At 39.5% G+C, this 14,573-nt stretch overlaps 1 protein-coding gene across 4 annotated transcripts in view; it reads left to right on the top strand.

Annotated features, from left to right (window-relative positions):
• MYO5A (myosin VA) overlaps nucleotides 1-14,573 on the top strand; it is a 223,667-nt gene that overhangs the window by 177,609 nt on the left and 31,485 nt on the right. For 2 of the 4 annotated variants that reach the window (XM_030930343.1, XM_030930344.1), the window contains exons 28-32: nucleotides 1,062-1,289; nucleotides 3,746-3,754; nucleotides 6,105-6,205; nucleotides 9,996-10,076; nucleotides 12,978-13,176. In XM_030930343.1, coding sequence (XP_030786203.1) covers nucleotides 1,062-1,289; nucleotides 3,746-3,754; nucleotides 6,105-6,205; nucleotides 9,996-10,076; nucleotides 12,978-13,176 — 618 coding nt within the window. The remainder of the gene's footprint in view (nucleotides 1-1,061; nucleotides 1,290-3,745; nucleotides 3,755-6,104; nucleotides 6,206-9,995; nucleotides 10,077-12,977; nucleotides 13,177-14,573) is intronic. The other 2 variants (XM_030930346.1, XM_030930345.1) reach the window with 1 other exon arrangement.

The raw sequence follows: 14,573 nt of genomic DNA, 5'->3' as shown, positions 1-14,573 counted from the left end.
CGACCTCCCAAAGTGCTGGGATTACAGGCATGAGGCACCGTGCTCAGCCTAAATAATTTTAATATAACACATTGAAAGGACTGATATGGTGCTACAAACCTAAGCTTTTGTCTCTGGGAAGAAACTAAAATATTCAGTGTTTATACACAAGTGTTTCAGTATCATCAGGCCATGTGTGCTGTGCTAAATGAGGCACCATGGTGCTTTTAAGTGCCTGTCTACAGCTGTGTTTCCCAACCAGCATCTTGTGACACTTGTGTTCTAGTGTCAGTGTCACTCTGTTCTGGGTTCCTATTGCCATTGTTTGAACTGAACATGGAGTGGGCGGCACTAACTGGTGGCAGGGGCTGGCTGGTAGGACATGAAATATTGGGGGGATGAGGATGTGCATATCCTTCTGGGTCGCTGGAGGAAGGCCTTCAGCCTTGCCTCCTGCCTCCCAAGGCTCCACCCACAATGTCGCAAGCATGTCACACAGAAAAGAAGTTTGAAAAATGCACTATTCGTTGTCATTTAGACACTAAAGGGAGTTTTACCAGTTTGAACGATATGGTAAATGTTTTAAATTAGAAGTTAAAGCCTAACATTTCAATAGTCTTTCCATTCTGCTTTATAAAGGAAATAAGAGGAGACTACTAAAGATTTCAGGGATCAACCCATCTGATTCATTCATTGGAAATATGCTGGCCAGCTGGACCCTCAGATTTCCCGTATATTTATCTACAAACAAAAGCTGGGCTCCATAGCACTGGCTAAACTTGCCCCTTGGGACTCAGCAATCTCTCCATGCCAGTGAACACACCCTGGGCAGGCCAGAATACATTTGACTCTGGAATTTGGGTTGATGAAGCAAACTTCCATTGACCTTGCTCAATTCTACTTGATGTCAGACTTCCTTAATTTGCAGAGCAGAGCTCCTGGCAGAACCTAGGAAGCTATTCACTAGGGTAATTCTGATGAACTTTTTCAGCAGAATTCTTCTACCAGCTTGGGAGAAGTTTGAGCATCCAGTGTAAAGTTGAGGATGACAGCAATGAACTTTTCTTTGTCTTTTCATACAGCGTCAAGAACTAGAATCAGAAAACAAAAAACTGAAGAATGAGCTAAATGAGTTGCGCAAGGCCCTCAGTGAGAAAAGTGCACCAGAGGTGACCGCCCCAGGTGCACCTGCCTACCGTGTCCTCATGGAGCAGCTGACCTCTGTGAGTGAGGAGCTTGATGTCCGCAAGGAAGAAGTCCTCATCTTAAGGTCTCAACTGGTGAGCCAGAAAGAGGCCATCCAACCCAAGGTAAGCACAAGCACACAACTAAACGGGGTGTTCGGGGACTGGCCTCAATGTCTTCTTATCCTTTCCCTCCAGTTTATAGTGCAGCAAACACTTAAGAGCATTTTTAATCTAATTGAGGATTCATCATTTAAAAAAAAAAATCCCAGTGTTGTTTAAAACTATTGTAAGCATAAATTGGAATGAGCAAAAAGCAAGGGGAATCCCAAATGGTCATCAAAGTTTCATCTCTCATGAGTTTTAAAATTAATCTTTTTATAGTAATCTGGCCACAATAAATTTTGATCTAAAATAAAATTTTATTAAATACAAAACTCTCTAAATTTTCTTACTGCAGGAAGGCATTAAATACAACTTTAAAGTCATTTGTCGAAAATATTTGTTTAGTTGGAGAAATAACAGATGAACCGGTTAGAAGTGAGATCAGTGAGTGGAAGTTACGTGGAGATGATTTCTGCTCACTTCAGGCAGTTCTCTTTAGTAGGGGGTGCTGTCCCACTGGGAGGGGCTGTTTCAGGATTTAACAGAAAGGACTCCCGCCCTGAGGATATAGATGGCCCTTTGAAGTCCTTCCCTGCCTTCATTTGAGACCCAGCGCTGCCATGTGCTGATGAGAGATGGGCCTTTCTGTCATTTGCCATCAGAGGGAATCTGAGTGATCATCTTGAAAACCTGGCCTGCCTCCCTGCCCTTGTGCATGCAGCAGAGCATCACAGGACTCGAGGCAATCAAGGATCCCAACTGTCTGGTGTGTCATATAAAAAATATCCATGATATATAATGAGCTGGATGCCTGAAAATCTGAGAGTACTCCTCTTAGAAATGGTATTTCTGCATGCAGTTTAGATACTGTGCCTGGCATGTATGTTTGGACTTGATGAAGGCAACTCACACCTGAGATCAACACTGGTCCAAAAAATATCAAATTCTAAAAACAAGATGTTTGACTAATTTGGGGAAATAAAATTCCAGTAGTAGTGGAGTTATATAGAGAAATGGGCTTTCTTTAAAACAAATCACAGGCCAGGTGTAGTGGCTCACACCTGTAATCCCAGCACTTTGGGATGCTGAAGCGGGTGAATCACGAGGTCAGGAGATCAAGACCGTCCTGGCTAACATGGTGAAACCCCATCTCTACTAAAAATACAAAAAATTAGCCAGGCGTGGAGTGGGCACCTGTAGTTCCAGCTACTCAGGAGGTTGAAGCAGGAGAATGGCGTGAACCCGGGAGGCAGAGCTTGTAGTGAGCCGAGATCACGCCACTGCACTCCAGCCTGGGCAACACAGCTAGACTCTATCTCAAAAACTAATAATAATAATAATAATAATCACAAACACCTTAAGCCAGAAATGAGAAGAGACCCCATTTTGACTTGGCCATATAGGTCACACCTCACCCCCGGGCTGTCTCAGTTGGTTCCCTTGGCTACCACTGTGGCTGGGCCTCAGAAAACAAGGCTTGCAGTCTTGGTTGAGCAGAGTCCAAAATCAAGATTCCTTTCTCTAGTTCTGTTGAGACAAATTAGTATTCTTTCTAAAAAAATTTTTGATTGACAAATAATAGTTGTATATATTTATGGGGTTGCAATGTGGTAATTAGTTGTATATATTTATGGGGTTGCAATGTGGTAATCTCACAAGAAACTTTAGTAAAAATCAAGAGAAAGGAAAAGAGAAATGAAGCAAAGGACATAAAAACAATCCAGCTAACAGAGCACATAGTTCTACTATCACACATTTTCCCTTGTCCAGCTCACGTACCCCATGTGACAGCTGCTCTCCTGACCCTAATGGGCTGACCCTGTCCAACTGACGTACCGGCTTGCTCAGCTCCCAGCCTAAACATGGCAGCACTCATGTCCCCTCCTAGGAGAAATGCCCATGACACTAATTAAGATCTTCCAGACTCCCCAGGGCTATTTGTCCCTCTCAGTTTCTAGTCTGAGAGACCCATCATGTCACCACTCCATTGCAGGGCAGTGATGAGCAACACCCGGAGAGCTAGGGGATGATCTGGCCCAGGCAGGTCTTGTGTGTTGGCTCCACCTCTAGAATATTCTAGGAATCTTCCCTTGGACAAATGACTTCCTGTGGGGGACATAACTTTAACTTCACAGACCTATGATAAGAATTTCACTCACATGCATTAACAGGAGGGTCATTCTCTCCCATACTCAAAGATATTTTATAACCAGAAAAATCAAAACAATTTTAAAAGAATTTCAAACTTTTGTTCCTGGAAATAGAAGTTGTCAACACATAAATATATATTAGTGTCTGTTTTATGATAGCTTCAGGAATGTTAATGTATTTACAGAGTTAATTTTAGAGAAACAACTCATGGCTGTTTTTAAATTAGCTTTTATCTGTTATGATAGGGACTCTGATGAAATTTATTTATGAAACTAATGGTTTATTGTTTTCTCTGTTTTTTGTGCTTGCTGACTTGTGATTTTCAGGATGACAAGGTAATTATACATTTTTGTTTTTTTAGTAAATACTTCTATTTAATCCTAACTTTAGTTTACAGATATCCCCCAATAAAGGCAATTGATGCTTTCTGACCAAGTCTATTTTGATATTTTGATATTTATAAGTGAATTTCCAATTTGACTCCTTCTGATTTGGGAAGTCAGTAGGGAAACAGTGGTTGTGGTAGGCTCCAGTCTGGATTATCGAGGGGACTCCATGACTTCTGATTTATAGGCAGCTCTATGACTGATTGCCGTAGTTCTGGTAGGCCATCCAGAGGCTGGGGAGGGAAGCCCTTAACTTGGAGTACATTCAGAAGCACAGGCTCTCCTGAGCTCTCATATCTACCAGTGGCAGGCTTGTTGGCTAAGGGTGAAGAGAAGCCTGAGGAGCTGAGCACACTATTCTTTGCTGCCACTTTCATCTCCCTGAGTGTAGAGCCCACAGCTAGAATGAAAAGTGGCTCGTGACGAGGTTGCAAAGTCAGATTTCTCTACCGTATCTTGTTTCTCTTTATACTGAGTGACAGATATTGCTGGGATTTTCCTATATAGCAAAACCGTTTTAGAACTTCTAGTCACAGGCTTGAGAGAGACAAAGTCTGAGCAGTGAATCAGGAACTTCCTAAATGCTGTAGCCCAAGTCTGAACCCATTCCCCAAGTGCCACTTTTTAGCTAAGGTAGGCAGAATGAGGGAAGAACTTACTACCCAGGAGAGAAGCATACTAAGAAGGCTTTCTTGTCTTGGATTAGCTAATTTGATCAAGTTACCTCATTTGCTAAAAGTTCAAAACCATACCGTGTAAGTCCTGAGACATCAGAGCACACAGATAGCATTATTTGATGTAAACAATCAGGTCTTTGAAAGTTATTACTTATGGGTCTTAAAAATCTGAGTATGGCCCTTTATAAAACAGAAAGATTTTATTCCTTTCAGAGAAAGAGAAAAAAGAAGCTCTCTGTAAAACAGGTACTAAAGTATTTATAAAATATAGCTAAAAAAATACTCTATGTGGTATTAATGGGAAAGATTTTTAAAATTCAGTAAAATGTAAACTATTTATTAGTATATTTTGTGAGATTATAGTTGGTCTTCTCAGAGGAAGCATTTACAAACTTACAAAAGGATAGCATTAAGAGAAAAGTGGTATTTTTTTTTGAAGGATTTTTAAAATGCACATTGAAATTCAGAAACAAGCATTTGTAAGTGTGTAGTTGGCATTAAAGTTATCTTGGAACTTGTCTTTAAGATCATGGTATTTGAAGTGCATTTTATTAAGTCTGTTTCATTGCAAGGCCTGAGCTTAGATCATGTTTACTAAAGAGTCAGACGTATACTATTTAGACAAATATGTGGTCCAAAAGCTTTTGAGTTGAATTTTATGTGGAAATGTTTCCATTTAGACAAAGCCATTGGGTTCTGAAGTATATTATTTTTTTAGAGGCTACTGAGCAGGGATTATTTTTTTGCTTTAAGTTCTGGGATACATGTACTGAATATGCAGGTTTGTTACATAGGTATACATGTTCCATGGTGGTTTGCACAGCAGTGATTCTTATCTCTTACTCTTGTCTGGAAAGATAGAGTAGCTGAATAGAAGATTTTGAACTTACATTGGTTGTCAGACAGATTTGACTAAAAGGAGAAAATTAAAAAGAAAATTAAAATGTTGGCAAAAAAGTTATTTTTATATAAAATCATTAATAATTCTGACCTGCCAGATGTTTATTTCAAAAGCTTAAGTACTATGTTATATTATACTAGAGGAAAAAAGAACTGAATGTGAGAAAAAAAACCTTAATTTTGCTGAAGCATATAATCTGAATACTACCTTCTTTTTCTGAGTTTTTAATGAAAAAGTGAACTTTATGTCAAACTTTCATTGTTTTGTTGGGGCATCTGCTTCATTGTAACTAGTCAAAAAGTAGTAGAAAGAATGGCTTTGTACATTCCATTAAATTGGTGCTTCGTTATTTTTCTAATGCTGAATATATACTATATTATATACTTTATAAAAATTATGTATATTTTTTTTCACATAATGTAAAACACATATATGGCCCATCAGTGATTTTATTTACAGGGCTGTGGCACTCTAGAATCTTCCCACCTTTGTAGTAGAGTGCTAGTGTTTTCTCAGGAGAAAAACTGAAGGTACCTTTCTCTTAACTACCTGGGCCAAACTCCCCTCTGCAGTTACATGAGGTTGGGGCTGATGCTTTGGTGGGTCACAGGTGTGGTGGAGCACATAACCCCTGCGCCCCAATTATACCTAATAAATGTGTTATATGTCCAAAGCTTTTGAGTTGAATCTTAAGGCATAAGTGTGTTATTTCCCCCCTCAGAATACAATGACAGATTCCACAATACTTTTGGAAGATGTACAAAAAATGAAAGATAAAGGTGAAATAGCACAAGCATACATTGGTTTGAAAGAAACAAACAGGTAAGTTGATCCTTCTTTTATTCATTTTGGTTTAATTGTATTGATCTTTAGCCTTCAAGCCAGCCTCTTGCACAGTAAAAGTGTTTATACATTCCTTTATATTAGACATTAACTGGCCTTCAAAGGGAATCCAAGGTTTCCAATGTATTTCTAGTTAAGATCTTCATTTATAATGTAAGGTAATAGTATTGACAAAAAGTGTCAGGGAAAATATGCTTTAAATCAAAGGAAGATTTTTAAAATATTTAATGTCTTAGCTTTAAGGGGCTGCCTTGAGAAGAAAACCACCTGTTCAGGTTGTACTGTCTTAGGTAGTCACTATCATTTGTTATTCAGGATGGTTATTTGTGGAGGTTTGTAGGGGCAACTGCAGTTTTCAATAGTTGAAACTTAGAGTGAAGAGGAGTGATGAGGTATCTGGAATCACTTGGTGTTAGCCATGTAACTCTAAATGGGCACCGTGACTTCTAGGATAGGAGAATGAAGGCTTATATCTGGAATTCCCCTTGGCCTTACTACCACCCTTCTTTCCAGCAAAGCCTTAGTCTATTGGTCTAGGTCTCTTGATGGATAGTTTCAGGATTGGTAACCATAAATACTTTATAAACTGAAGAATATTGCCATACATAAAGTAAGGTGCAGTCAGCCCTAAATATCCATTGGATCCATATCTGTGGAGTCAACCAATGGAGAATGGAAAATATTTTTAAAATTACATTTGTGCTGAACATGTACAGACTTTTTTCTTGTTTCTTTTCTTTCTTTTTTTTTTTTTCTTTTGAAATGGAGTTTCTCTCTTTCGCCTAGGCTGGAAGTGAAGTGGCACAATCTCAGCTCATTGCAACCTCCGCCCCCACCAGGTTCAAGCAATTTTCCTGCTTCAGCCTCCCGAGTAGCTAGGATTATAGGCTCCCACCACCACACCTGACTAATTTTTGTATTTTTTTTTTAGTGGAGACGGGATTTTGCCACATTGGCCAGGCTGGTCCCGAACTCCAGACCTCAGGTGATCCACCTGCTTCATCCTCCCAAAGTGCTAGGATTACAGGCATAAACCACTGCGCCCGGCCCTATCATTATTTCTTAAAACGAAACTATTTACAGAGTATTATAAGTAATCTAGAGATTACATATTACAAATTTTTAGGTATTGTAAGTAATCTAGAGATGATTTAAAGTATGTGGAGGATGTACGTGGTTATATGCAAATAGTATGCCATTTTATATAAGGGACTTGAACATCTGTGGATCTTGCTATCCAAGGGAGGACCTGAAACCCAATGGATATTGAAGGATGACTGTACTTATCTTCTTTTATGGACAAGGGTGGAGAATGCTTATAAAAGTATTTGGTTAAACTTAAATTTTAATTTGTCAGTGTAAATTATAAACATATGTTATATCTAAGGATGTGTTAATATAGAAAGAACTGTATTATCTCACACTGTTCTTCCATCCACTTAGCTATTCAATCACCAGTGTGCCTACTTCATGCCAGACCCTGTACCACATACTGAGAATACAGTAATAAGCAAGATAAATGTGGTTCCTACTCTCACCGAGGTTATAGGCTGCTGGGGAGACAGCTGAGAGGGTTTGGACTTTATTCCAAAGATAATGGAATCCTCTGAAAGGTGTTAAGTAGGAGAATGGTGTGATGAGATTTGATTTTTGGAAAGCTAGCCCTGGCTGTTATGTTAGAGAATAGATTGCAGTAGAACAAAATTGAAAGCGTAAAGACCAGAGAGTAAGCCTGTAGCCCAATGATTATGGTGACTTGGGCTTGGCGGGTGCCAGTTAGGATTGACATAAATGGAACGTTTTGAAAGATACATAAGAAGATGAGGTCAGAAAAATGTTTGGTTTATTGGATGTGTGGGCAAGGGATAGAGAAGCCTGAAGGCGACTCCATGGTTTCTGCTATCTTGGTTAGATGTGGTGATACCATTTTGTGATCGTGGGACTGGAGTGTGGGGAAATACACAGTGAAGGTCATCAGTAGATTTATACATATTGGATTTAAGGAGCCGGGAAAACATCCAGAGAAAGAAGTATATTAGGCAGTTGAATATATAAATCTGTAGCCAGGAGAGATGTGTGTACTGAGATATAAATTTTGAAGTCATCAGAATATAATAATACAATGGAAACCATGTAAATAGATGAATTCTTTTTTTTTTTTTTTCTTGTTTTTTTTTTTTTTTTTTTTTATTATACTTTAAGTTCTAGGGTACATGTGCATAACGTGCAGGTTTGTTACATATGTATACTTATGCCATGTTGGTGTGCTGCACCCATCAACTCGTCAGCACCCATCAATTCATCATTTATATCATGTATAACTCCCCAATGCAATCCCTCCCTCCTCCCCCCTCCCCCCTCCCCATGATAGACCCCAGTGTGTGATGCTCCCCTTCCCGAGTCCAAGTGATCTCATTGTTCAGTTCCCACCTATGAGTGAGAACATGCGGTGTTTGGTTTTCTCTTCTTGTGATAGTTTGCTAAGAATGATGGTTTCCAGCTGCATCCATGTCCCTACAAAGGACGCAAACTCATCCTTTTTTATGGCTGCATAGTATTCCATGGTGTATATGTGCCACATTTTCTTAATCCAGTCTGTCACAGATGGACATTTGGGTTGATTCCAAGTCTTTGCTATTGTGAATAGTGCCGCAATAAACATACGTGTACATGTGTCTTTGTAGTAGACTAATTTATAATCCTTTGGGTATATACCCAGTAGTGGGATGGCTGGGTCATATGGTACATCTAGTAATAGATGAATTCTTTAGAGAGAGATGAACTCTCTACATGTAAGGTAGAAGACAATGCCTGGAATTTGGGTTATGTAAACATAACAACAGTATAGCAGGAGTAAGAACCTGGACTCCAGAGTCAGTGCTCCACTGCTTACCATCTGTGTAACCTCTATGGGTATCTTACTTCTAAGCCTCTGTGTCTTCCTTTGCAATGTGGCAAATGACTTATGTTGGGTTACTAGGGAAACTAAATGAAATAGTACATGTGAAAGAATGTAGAACAGCATCTGACACTGAGCAAACACTCAAAAAATATTATTTTTATATTCTAAGTAGAAAATAAATGATTACTAACATTATCATAATTACTAATTACACATATTTTTAATAAGATGTGATACATCTCTAATATAGCAGTTTTTCCAGGTCTACAATTAATTTTTGACACGAAAAAGCTTTTAAAAATCACGTCATAAAAGCTGAGAACCTTGGACGTGTTCTGATTTATGTTACTGCTATACGAAATTTTAAAACTGATTTTTTTAATGTGGGAAATTATGTTTTATTAAGTTAAAAAGATTCCTACCTAGAAGACTTAAAAATTCATTTTGAAAAATATTATGAAGTTTGCCACACAAAGACAGTAGCTGAAATTTTCGTTCTATATGTGTCATAACCTCTAATATAATATGTGATATATTAGATCACTTTTCTAGCCAAATAAAACATCAAAAACAGAACCTCTTTCTCACCTTCCAGTAATTTCTTATTTTACAGGAAAAGTAACTCTACATCCTTGATTATTTTGCTTTAATTTCTACCCATTTACATGTGATGCTACATGTTACTCATTTTTAAAAATTAACCAAAAATAATTTTTGTGGTAATGTCTTAAAGTTGTCATAATGAATAAAAACAGTCTTATTCACTTATAAAATGTTGAAATACTGTGTGCTGCTGTTGACCATCATCACCTCATCACCATCCTCTATCCTTTTGTGTTTTGCATTGTTGTTCCTTTTGCATGGAAGATCATCTGCTCTGGATTACCATGAGTTGAATGAGGATGGAGAGCTGTGGCTGGTTTATGAAGGGTTAAAACAAGCCAACAGGTTATATTTGTCTCCTCAAAATGGAATGTTATTAATGTGTTGTTTTTCTTACTAACAGTGGCCTCCTGACTTTCACCCCTGTATTTCTTGTGCATTGTCTTCTTGGGTAAATTAGTGTTAGTAATTGTGTTATTTGTCCAAAGCTTTTCAGTAAAACTGAGAACATTCAGCCAAACACCCTTTTTTTTTTTTTTTTTCCCTTCAAACGGAGTCTCACTCTATTGCCTGGGCTGGAGTGCAGTGGTACCATCCCAGCTCACTGCAACCTCTGCCTCCTGGGTTCAACTGATTCTCCTGCCTCAGCCTCCCGAGTAGCTGGGACCACAGGCGTGCACCAACATGCCTGACTAATTTTTTGTATTTTTAATAGAGACGGGGTTTCACCATGTTGGCCAGGCTGGTCTCAAACTCCTGACCTCAGGTGATCCGCCCACCTCAGCTTCTCAAAGTACTGAGATTACAGGCATCAGCCACCACACCCGGTCCAAACACCTTTAAAAACCTTCATTGGCCAGGCATGGTGGCTCACGCCTATAATCCCAGCACTTTGGGGGGCTGAAGTGGGCGGATCATGAGGTCAGGAGATCGAGACCATCTGGCTAACATGGTGAAACCCCATCTCTACTAAAAAAAATATATAGAAAATTAGCTGGACGTGGTGGCGGGCACCTGTAGTCCCAGCTACTCGGGAGGCTGAGGCAGGAGAATGGTGTGAACCCAGGAGGTGGAACTTGCATTGAGCCGAGATCTCGCCACTGCGCTCCAGCCTGGGAGACAGAGCAAGACTCCGTCTCAAAAAAAAAAAAACCTTCACTACAAGATACTATTAAAGCTAAAATGGATTCATGGTGAATGTAAGACACTCCCCTTCAGACACTAAAATTTGTGAATCTCTCTGTTCCAGGAGTTAAAAGAAAAACAAAATTTTTCAATTAGGGCACAAACTATTGGGGAAGAGATTAAGATTTATTACTTAGACAGTGGCTTCTCATATCCTACAGATAGATCTACAGGATATATGTGCCTATGGCAATGTGGCTACATTTTTTTTTCTTTTCTTTTCTTTTTTTTGACACAGGGTCTTGTTCTGTCACCCAGGCTTGAGTGCAGTAGCGTGATTACGGCTTAATTCAGCCTTGACCTCCTGGGCTCAAACGATCCTCCCTGCCTCAGCCTCCTGAGTAACTGGGACCACAGGCATGTGCCACCACACTCAGCTAATTTTTTGATTTTTTGTAGAGACAGGGTCTCACTTTGTTGCCCAGGCTGGTATCAAACTCCTGCGCTCAAACAATCCTGCCTTGGCCTCCCAAAGTGTTGGGATTACAGGAGTGAGGTACTGCACCCAGCCTACATTCTTATGTATTATTATCATGCTGTCTAAAAGCAAGATGAAATGCATGATTTGGCACTCTGTGTGGTTATTATGAAATTCAAATTTGTGAAACAGCAAATCAGGAGAGTTTTCTGCATTGCTATAGCTCAGAATAATTACCCAAATTCAACATGTTAAATATGTTCAGAGGAGAGAAAATAAAATTGAAACAGCAGCACCTTTCTAACACAGACATTCATCTACTCTAGTGGTGTTTGTCTTTGAACTCTCATTAAAGTTCCATTTTAGTGATTAAATTTTTAAAATACTCAAATGTTTGTTCAAGGGGCTTCTGCTTATTCTGCTTTGTTTGTTCTCAGCAGTTGGCAACCAAGGGACTGGAATAAAAGAATGCCTTTTCTTTCTTCACATTAGTTAGTTCTTAACCATAACTTTGCATTTGGAAAAGAGTGACTGTAGAAGCAGGGGTGCGTAGCAAAGGGAGGATGCTCTGACTCTGGTGTTCTCACTGCCAATGCCTGGTTTGCTCTGTGGGCACAGCTGACTGTATGTTTGCTTGGAGAAGCAATAACCACTTTGTTGGTCCTATTAATATTTGTGTTCTAAAACCACATCTTGTTAGGATTCTGTTTCTGATATGTAAGTTTATGGGGAGAGAGAAGATGACAGATCTAAAATATGTGTAGGAAATTTCAGAACTATTTGTATGAATTTGAGTAAATCTGTATAGATAAGGTTGGAGTGGTGTTTCAGCCTTTCTGTCTTTCAGAATAGGAGTAGAATATGAAGATGGGAAACTGGTCCCACCCTCTGCCTGGAATTAGTAACTCTGTAGTTCTGAAGGCACATTTAGTTAGATTAGAAGTTTGTAATGTTGCCCTTTATAGTGCAGAGTTGTTTTGTGGCAAAGGTGTACTGTCTTTGCTAATTTATAAATACAAATGCAAGGCAAATTAAAGCTGTTTTTTTCAACTGATTTTTTTTTTCCACATCCTCATTTCCTATGACACCCCCCCCTTTTTTTTTTGTGGAGATGAAGTTTTGCTCTTGTTGCCCAGGCTGGAGTGCAATGGTGCAATCTCAGGTTGCTGCAACCTCTACCTCCTGGATTCAACCAATTCTCCTGCTTCAGCCTCCTGAGTAGCTGGGACTATAGGCATGCACCAACACACCTGACTAATTTTTTCTATTTTTAGTAGAGATGGGGTTTCACTGTGTTGGCCAGTCTCAAACTCGTCATCTCAGGTGATATGCCCGCCTCAGCCTCCCAAAGTGCATGAGCCACCGCACCCGGCCTCCTATGAACCTTTGGAAAGAACTAAAACTCTGCTGATTCTTAGGGCCCCTGAGAACTTTATATAATGCAGAAAGACACAAATGTGAGAGCATCCATTTCTATTTCTGCTTCTTGTTTAAGTTTCTTGACTTTAATCAAGCCAGAAGATATACAGATACTAAAGAATATCTGCTTTTCCTACTCTTGCAAGTGAACATGATGCCTTACACCCATTAGGCAGCGACTTGGGATGTCATCTCCCCTTCCGACCTGTGTGTCCTCTCCACAGGCTCCTGGAATCCCAGCTCCAGTCACAGAAGAGGAGCCATGAGAATGAGGCCGAGGCCCTCCGTGGGGAGATCCAGAGCCTGAAGGAGGAGAACAACCGACAGCAGCAGCTGCTGGCCCAGAACCTGCAGCTGCCCCCAGAGGCCCGCATCGAGGCCAGCCTGCAGCACGAGATCACCCGGCTGACCAACGAAAACTTGGTAAGGAGAGCTGCCGGGTCTACATGTTCCTTAACCTAGCCTGCCCGACAGTCTAGTTTCTTTTTTATCAAACACAGGTTTTTTTCTTGCTGGAAAAACTCACCCCTCTGTATTTGTTACCCCTTTTACTCCAGCAGAGACAGAGTAAGGAAAATATGAATACTTTGGTAGGAAGGAAAAAGGCACCTGCACGAGTTCTATTTATCACAGAAGGCTGAGTGCTCTTAGACCTTCCCTGGAGGCAGACAACCACCTGGGTGCAGGCTGGGTTTTTGATGGCCTTTAGGCTCAGGTGATCTGTTTCCTCCATTTCAGCTGCAGATCCTCTGCCATCCTAGGAGGTTTGTTATGTGATTGTCACAACTGCGACTGGGGACAGGCTTCTTTACCTTTGGTCCCCAAGCAGCCACTGAGGCCATCCCAGGCTCCATCTCTGGCAGACAAGCATGGTTAGAGTTGAGGTTGAGAAAGGCGGTTGGCAAAACCAACAGGGGTTTTTGGTTGGTGCTAGATGGAGCTCCCACGCCAGAGAGGTGTGTGTTAGGATTCAGGTTCATATTTTCTGTTATTTTAAACAAAACTTGTGTAGCAAATGAGGAAATGGTTTTTTTCCTTGTCAGATTCTAAACCCTGGCATGGAGTCCGAGTTTTTTCTTTTTTCCTTGTTCCTTTTTTTTTTTTTTTTGCCAAAAATATTTTCTCTCAATCACCTAATAACTTTTATTACAGATTTACAGTTTTTTGACAAATATATTTACTATATTAAAAATCCTTAAAAGCGATAATTTCACATTTCTATATAAAGTCTATATTGTAGTGCTAGCCTGATTTTGAGAAAAGTTGTTTAGGATTGATGGTGATTTGTGTCTTTTTTAAATTAACGTTTTTAATGACCTATAATAAAATAGTATGAATTTTCTCTGAAGATTTAACAATCTGAATTATCCCTCCATTACTCCATTAGTGATAATTTACATTACAAATAGTTTTCTAGTGTCATTTATTCAACTATCTTTTATATGAATTAAAAGCAAAACGCAAAGCTATTCTTTTCACCGTCTGTCTGTATGAGGCTCCACTGTGGGAATGAGGGAGGAGGGTGGGGGCAGTGTGTGGGCTGTTTCCAAAGTGACTGAAATCTCACTAATTTGTGGGGAAATTTTTCTGAATCATAAGATATTTTTGAAGTGTCATTTTACAACGCTCAAGTATATTGTTGCTTAAATTAAACTAACAATGCTTTGATGACTAAGTATTACCGAATATACTGAAAAATATAATGAGTTGATTGATTGGCATACAAATTCTGTGCTTTAAATTATTGTTTTAAAATACAAGGTGAAATCGTGAAATAAAGATGCTTCTGGGTGACAGATTTCCAGGGTTTTTTTTTCACT

This window comes from Rhinopithecus roxellana, chromosome 5, assembly GCF_007565055.1.
Source record: "Rhinopithecus roxellana isolate Shanxi Qingling chromosome 5, ASM756505v1, whole genome shotgun sequence".
In the NCBI taxonomy this organism is placed as follows: domain Eukaryota; kingdom Metazoa; phylum Chordata; class Mammalia; order Primates; family Cercopithecidae; genus Rhinopithecus; species Rhinopithecus roxellana.
Note: the sequence above shows the minus strand (reverse complement) of the source record. Positions and strands in the feature narration are given on the sequence as shown.